Source organism: Epinephelus moara, chromosome 21, assembly GCF_006386435.1.
Source record: "Epinephelus moara isolate mb chromosome 21, YSFRI_EMoa_1.0, whole genome shotgun sequence".
In the NCBI taxonomy this organism is placed as follows: Eukaryota; Metazoa; Chordata; class Actinopteri; order Perciformes; family Serranidae; genus Epinephelus; species Epinephelus moara.
This window is the reverse complement of record NC_065526.1, coordinates 3,089,902-3,097,920: the sequence shown is the minus strand read 5'-3', so window position 1 is coordinate 3,097,920 and position 8,019 is coordinate 3,089,902. Positions and strand designations below refer to the sequence as shown.

At 40.9% G+C, this 8,019-nt stretch overlaps 2 protein-coding genes across 3 annotated transcripts in view; both read left to right on the top strand.

The window, feature by feature from the left end:
* Positions 1-1,617, top strand: part of LOC126408791 (titin-like) — a gene marked incomplete at its 5' end in the record, with an annotated part of 8,323 nt that extends 6,706 nt beyond the window's left edge. Inside the window, one exon of the mRNA XM_050074479.1 lies at positions 77-1,617. Within this exon, the coding sequence (XP_049930436.1) occupies positions 77-1,343 (1,267 nt within the window). The remainder of the gene's footprint in view (positions 1-76) is intronic.
* The window catches only part of LOC126408799 (cytolytic toxin-alpha-like), a 63,564-nt gene that overhangs the window by 36,580 nt on the left and 18,965 nt on the right, over positions 1-8,019 (top strand). The window lies entirely within an intron of this gene.

Here is an 8,019-nt window from a genome sequence, read left to right as displayed (position 1 = left end):
CTGTTACTGTCTGCACAACACAAGATGTGCAGGCTTTATAGGACGTTCTGAAGGACTTAAGTGGTCTGGAAATCAGATGCAAAGATGCAATTAACAGCACCACTGTGAAGCAGTTTCCACAGATTGCCCAAAAAATTGAAACTTTTAAAAAGCTGTGCACTGAATACAAGCTGACCTTCCCACAGAGGTTGACAATTCTGAGAGGAGAATCGAAGGAGGCTGTGGTCATGGACATGATGAAAATGAGAAATTCCTCTCCTTTCAATGAGACAGATCTGTGCAAGTGGATGGACTGTAAAGAGAGGGAAATCCACATCCTAAAATATTTCACTGACATCATGCAAAACACAAATATTGTCCCTTCACAAGATGCCTTTCAGAGGGAAATTGTCAGTGCAGAGCATGCAGTGTGTTTTGTTTTCACCTCACTGGGAAGTGCCGAACCCTTCCTCTCAGCTTTATCAAACTACTTAACAGAGACACCCAAACCAGACGAACCTCGAGATGCACATACTGATGATGTAGAGAGGGAACAATGGTACACCTCAAAAGAAGTTTTAGCTGCAGTAAGTCACAAAGCAAAGCTCTTCAGTGACTTTGCAGAGGCCAACAAGGAGAACAAGAACATTAAGTTCTTGACAGTTGGTTCAACAAATGAGACACAGAAAGGTTCAAGCATCTACCTTTATGAAGACGGCTTTTCAGTCAGTGAGAACTTTGAGCCGCCTTCCAAGTCTGAAACAGTGACAGTCACTGAAACAAACCACAAGAGTGTGACACTGAAGATTTCTCCACCAAAGTTTGGAGCAGAGAACATCACCTCCTACTCTGTTGAGTACTGTGTCAGTGGAGACGATGGATGGAAACAGAAGACAGCATCAGAAGCTGAAGAAGTCACAGTGAGTGATCTGAGTCCTAACACAGAGTACATGTTCAGGTGCAGAGCAGTGACCTCAGCAGGTGTTGGACCAGCCAATGAAATCAGTGGTTCCATTAAAACCTTACCCCGCAGCCCTCCTGGAAAACCTCAAGTTGATCCAAAGTTAAGGGAGATTAAACGTCTTGTTGATGCTGTTAAAGAAAAAAGCAAACTGCCTAAACTCCAGACAGGGTCTCTGCTTGTTTATAAAATTCCCCTGAAAGAAGAACAAATCAATGTCACTGGGTGCAAGCGCTTTAGTTTGGGGAAAGAAATAACTAAACCTAATCGCACCATTGTGGTTCTCGGAGCCACTGGTGCTGGAAAGTCAACTCTCATCAATGGGATGATCAATTACATTCTGGGTGTCCAATGGGAGGATTCATATCGGTTTATGTTAGTTGATGAGGGTCAGTCAAAATAACAAGCTCACAGTCAGACATCTGACGTCACTGTGTACAAACTCAACCACCAGGAGGGGTTTAAAATAGAGCACTCACTGACCATTGTTGACACTCCAGGGTTTGGAGATACAAGAGGCATAGAAAGAGACAAACAGATCACAGAACAGCTCCGTAATCTCTTCAATCTCTTCAACACAGAAATATGTGTTTGATTCTGTGCTCTCAATCTTTGGCAAAGATATTGCAGAAAACATCAGAGTTCTGGTGACGTTTGCAGAGGACCAGAAACCACCAGTTCTTGAGGCAATCAAAGCCTCACGTGTCCCGTGTCCTAAAACAAAAGAGAGGCAGGCACTTCACTTCAAATTCAATAATTCGGCGTTGTTTGCAGACAACAAATCATCTGCAGAATGTGGCATGAGTGAGGATGACGAAGATGAAAGCTTCGATAAGATGTTTTGGGACATGGGGACAAAAAGCATGAAGAGGTTCTTTGCTGCTTTAAATGTCATGGACACCAAAAGTTTGACCTTGACAAAAGAGGTCCTCAGAGAAAGACAGAGGCTCGAGAATTCAGTTGAAAATTTGCAGACACATGTTAGACTTGGGTTAGCTAAGCTCGAAGAGTTAAAAGAGACAACTGACAAACTGAAAGAGCACGAGGCAGAGATCAGCAGAAATGAGAACTTTGAGTTTGAAGTCACTGTCACAAAGCCTTTTCAAAAAGACATTTCTGGTTCTGGAAATTACATCACCAACTGTCAGCAGTGTCGCGTCACCTGCCACTATCCCTGTAAAATACCCAATGATGCAGATAAGGCTCGCTGTGGTGCAATGGGACCAGATGGAAACTGTACTCGTTGTCCAGGCAAATGTAACTGGAATGTACATTTTAATCAGAAGTACAAATGGAAGTATAAGGAGGTTACAGAAAAACGAACAGTGACAGAGCTGAAAGAAAAGTACCTAAAGGCCAACGAGGCAAAGGCACCTGTTGAGGCACTGATTGGAAAACTGAGGGCTGCATATAATAATGTGCAGACACAGGTGGTGAAATTTATGGAGACGTCTGCTCAGTGTCTAAACAGACTTAAAGAGATAGCACTGAAGCCAATCCCTCTCTCCACTTCAGAGTACATTGAGGGAGAGAAATCTGAGGCCAAGCCAGGCTGGAAGCAACGAGTTCAGTCCCTGATGGCCATGAGAGAAAAAGAAGAGTTCATGGCTATAGTAGAAAGAGGAGAGGAACTCCTCTGACCATTCTGACATGTATAAATAAAGAACAAGACGGGATTGTGAGTGACGTTGATCAAGGCCCAGGGGGGAATCAAGACGTATAGCTAAGACAACCAAGTTACGATGAGTGCCTGTGCTCATGGGACCTGTAGTTTTTTTGTGCTCACAGAGTAATTGTTGTTTAACTTCGCAAAAATCACAAAGGTTTCAATTTGTTTTAGCAACTGCTGCATTGGAGCTGATTTGTTTTAGAATATAAAAAGTAAAGCTTAACAGAAATGTTGAGCGTGTACAGTACTGAGTTACAGAAAGCAGTGGAACAGAGACTAGACAGGGAGTGAAGTCAGGAATATGGCTCTCTATTCAGCTCAGACAGCTACTGGAGGAAAGGCGTGTGTGATTTCTTTGTGTTTCTGTTTTGTTGTTGTGGTTGTTTTTAATGCTAAATGAATGAATAAGCATTAGTTAGAAACATATTGTCACTTTACTGGTAGTTCTTGCTGTATTTGTTTTTTTACCTGGGGAATTTAATTACGAACAAGCCATCCAGCTGTCGCAGCTAATAACAGGCCACAATATTAACACAATGTATTCAATTGCCAGAAACAAGAAACGATGCAGGCATTATATGAACTCAACACACTTCTCACAGTTTCGCCACATGATTTAGTAAGAAGTGATTAAATCCCCTTGAGCTAACAATATTCTGTTAAATACTTGTAATCCACTATCACTGTCCTTGTGCTCACTGCAGCCAAGATGTACCCATCCTTCTCTGCTTGTGCCGTTTTGCCATTCAGGTGTGTACGCAAGGATAGAAAAAATCAATACATCCTGAATGAGAGATCACTCCCACCTCTTAAGATGCTGTCAAGGCATCGATTGCAAAACTGAAGGCTAAATATGATCTTGTGCTGGCCAAATTGGTGAAACTGAAGTCAAGTGTTTAAACACACTTAAAGAAATCAAGGGAAATGCTCCCTGCACTCCAGAGTACAATGCCTTGGTTACTGAATGAAAAATGTGAGGCAATGCCAAGCTGGAAGCAACGAGTTCAGTCCCTGAGAGAAACTCAGTGTATCTCCATAGTGAGAGACTCTGACTTAAAATACTTTGGCCAAGAAAAGCTTAAACATAAATGTGTCTGAGACAAAGAATGAAACTGCCCACCGTTTTCTTTTGTACAACTGTATTCCTGCAGGAATTATTTACATGTGCTGTTTACAAAAAATAAATGAATAAAGATTTACCGTGTGTGGTGATGAATGTTTAAGCATGACCATGTTTTGTGCTGAAACCATTAACTTCCTGACACCAGTAACACCAGTAACACCAGTAACACCATTGATGTGTATAGAATTGCATTTTATTGTTCTGTAGTAAAAAGTTGGCTTCTGCTGAATGATTGAGAAAGTATTAAATGACAATAAATAATATGTAATATGAAGTAATACTGCCTCAAGTGTTGTCTATTGCCCTCTGATGTGTTATTATGTACTTTGGCTCTGCAGCTAACGTCTCTTCAGCCTTCACACTGCTGGCATCTACCTCAAACCATTGAACATGACCTTCATTTCTTAAATAGCCCAAAATCTGGACTCAACTTTTGGACCGAACAGTAAGTAAGTTATAACTTTAAGATGTGCAACAAAGTATGTAGCTTACCCTGCCTATTGGCCACAGCATATGTGGGTGCATCCTCAGCTATGGCTGCTCAGGTACAAGTCATCATTGCAGCTGCTGAGGCTCACTGAGACAGACTATAGCTGCACCTGGCTATACCCAAGGGATAATATAGCGTCAGGTGCTGCTGTCACTAACTGTGGCTGTAGCCATGGCTGTACTTTAGTTGTCATGACTGAAGGTTATGACACATTAGATTAAAATGGGTGTAACACTAACTGCATCCAGAGGTAAAAAAAGTATTGTCTGTCTAATCAAGATTTTTTTTTAAATATTTGCAACTCAGACGTTTATTCCAAACTTTCATTCATCTCAACAGGAGAGCAATTTAGAATCATTAATATTTGACACAGAAACTGATAAGAAGTTAACATGTAAAGTCTACAAAATCTTGCAGAAATCATATTCAGTTACTACTTTGCCGCAATCTATAATACAGTGGTTGGTGAAGATTCTCAGTCATCCAGGTCATGATAATCTTAAGTGCTAATATCGTAGGCAACTGGACTTGCTTGCGTTTCTTGAAGATGTTTCGCCTCTCATCCAAGAAGCTTCTTCAGTTCTAAATAACTGATACGAAGTTGCAGGCTATAAACCCTGTGTGGGTGGGAACCTGTGCAGAGTCGATAAGGTCACAATGTGAGTCGTTGACCCACCTGGCCACCATGTGAGTCGTTAGGGTCAGGTGGGACCAGGGGTGAATGGGTATGAAGTCGTCTGGGGAGGCATCCCAAGACTGCATTGCAGGTGGGTGATAAGTAGTGTCGTAAGCCACCCCCTCTGTTTAACGATGGTCGTTCCAGCTTGACGTAGATGGCTTCTTTCACTCCTCTTTCAAACCATCTTTCCTCCCTGGCTTTTTCAGTCTTGGGATCCCTCCCCAGACGACTTCACACCCATTCACCCCTGGTCCCACCTGACCCTAACGACTCACATGGTGGCCAGGTGGGTCAAGAACTCACAGTGTGACCCTACAACTCTGCAAGCCTGCAACTTCATACCAGTCACTTAGAACTGAAGAAGCTTCTTGGATGAGAGGCAAAACATCTTCAAGAAACGCAAGCAAGTCCAGTTGCCTACGCTATCAGCACTTACAATATAATACAGTCGTGGAATTTAGATTTAATGAGAACTGATATTGACTTAAGATGGTGTGGTTGTTGGAATTTAACCAGAGATAGAACAATAAGAATACATCTTATTGCTCAAGAGATGAAGTGAATAAATATTATGGAAACAAATCAGGCAACTGTTTTAACTGCAGAATCACAGATTCACTGTTCAATGCGTAGTTTGGTTTGAAATAGAACATTAGTTATCAGAGATATTGGGTGTAAAATTTAAATATGAATCCCTCAATTTGTATATTAAAGGACATGTTACATGATGTGTGATATCCGCGGGGTTGGATTGCTCTTTTTTCTTCAATTGTATTAAAGAAACTTATACTAAAGATAGAGATTGGAAATCCACTCACCCTTCTGCGCTAATTTGCTGGAAAAATGAAATGCATCATTATTTGAATATGGAGACGACAATAGCCATGGAGAAGAACAAATTAGTCGAGGAGAGAGGAGGCTTCCAGAGGAGAGGGAAGCAGCCTTCGACTGACACACCCCCTGACTGGATATCAGTTACTGATCAGACTGATCTGATAGATCACAACATCACTGGAGTTTCACACCAGAGTGAAGACAGATAAGAGATTGAACTCAAGTGTATCACTGCCATGTTTGAGATTTAATTTGTTCTGATTCACCATCCAGTTAAAAATCTGAACAAACAACTTTGTTTATTAGAAAGATTTATCTCTTCACAATCTGTTATGACCCACATCAATTTTTGTAATGGATATAATTAAAGCCAGAGAGTCTGTCTGTCAGCAAGAAAAACTTTTTAAACCACTGACTGTCATTTCCATTCAGTCACACTGAGGCTGATCATTCCTGAGCGTCAGGTTGATGTGTTCCACAATCCTAATTTTTCCTGCCTAATAAATCATTCCTGGTGTTAAAAAGACACCATAATCATATTCTGGGTTATTGGATAATGATTTTAATACAGATGCAAATAATAATAAATAAATCATCATCATCATATAAAGACAGTGTGTGACTCTGAGCAGGACACAGGACAGATTATAAATACAGAACGCAGGCTGTTGTTCATGTGCAGCTGATTGTTAGACAGAGAGAAAACACTGCTGCCTTTTCAAGTGATCGAGGACAGAGGAGTCAAGGAGGGATAACGGGATGAACCTAAGACTAATACAGAGCAGGTGTGAAGGGAAGACTCTAACGAGACTGATGGAGGATGGGAGTGATAGAAAACAGTCCTGCGTTCCAAATCGCATACTTCTACTATATACTTTTAGTATGTACTGCAGCTGCCCTTAAAAAGTATGTAGTGTAGTATGCAGTATGCATACTATTGGGACACACTACATCCGCCATCACATCGCTCCCTGAACTCCGACCCTCTTGCTCACTTCCGCCGCCGTCCGTCGCGCCACATTTGAATATTTTGTGTTGTTGTACTTCGAAGATGCAGCAAATCTCCTCTCGCCAGAGTCGTGCATACCGTTGGAGGTGCCGGAGAGCTCTGTTGCTGTTATGTCATAATGTATGTTGTTGTTTCTAATAAACTGACATGTTCACGTAAACAGTTCCAAGCCTATTATTAGTGACCTGTCTATTGAACTAGTCACCAGTAGGCATATTAACCCCCTTCACACACAGCTCTCTGTTGCTGGCAGATGTTTGTTGTTAAATATATTTACAGCTCTGCAGCTGCTGGCACTATATTCTGTCTGCACATGAAGCAGCCTTACATTCACATTACTTTAACTTGTAGTGTAACATACTTGCACATTCTTACTACATTACGCAATATGTATTTGACTTTTACTATTTATGTATTTACTAGTCTATACTGCTCATACCTGGCCCATAGTGTATTCATATTTAGTCATATGCATTCATTATTTATACCACACTTACACCACTGCTTATACTGGTAGAATCTTCTATATTGTAGTCATAGTTGAACCCTAACATTGATTATACTATTATCACAATAAAGTTGAATGTTGTAACCGTGTTCTTGCAAAACTGTATGATATGTGACAGTATATAATCAGATCATTGCAGTCCTAATATGTAGTGTCTTAGTATCTCAAATTACATAAACCATGTATGAAAGGAAGTGTGGGCGTTGGTTGTACACGCAGCTCAGTCAGTGTGACGTAACTTCTGCTGCACAAAGGATTGTGGGTCAGAATGGCCAAAGAAGCATGCTGACATGCATACTGCGAAATATGGTAGTAGTAGAACATCCTGGTACTTTTGGCATACTGCATCTGACATACTATGTATTGGGACACACTAATTCTTTTTCTGGCATACTAAATAGTATGGTAGTATGGGTATTGGAACGCAGGGCAGGTTCCGGTGAGAGAAAATTAAATAAACTGTGTGCACGGTTTTACAGTCCGTGGGGGCGGATTTTAAACTGTGGGTGCAGATTTTCAATTTACATCCATGTGGACAGATAAGTAAACTGTGCACAGTTTTGCAAAACTGTACCCATGGTACACAGTTTATTTATTTTTCTCCCCCCTGAGCTTCAGGACAATGACCACAAGAGGGAGTTAAACCACCTTTTAACATTATTTAACATTAGAAAACAGATGGGATATCAAATATAGACTGATGTACCAAGTACATTATATACACAGTAAACCTCTGATAATTAAAATTTGCACACACAAATAAATAT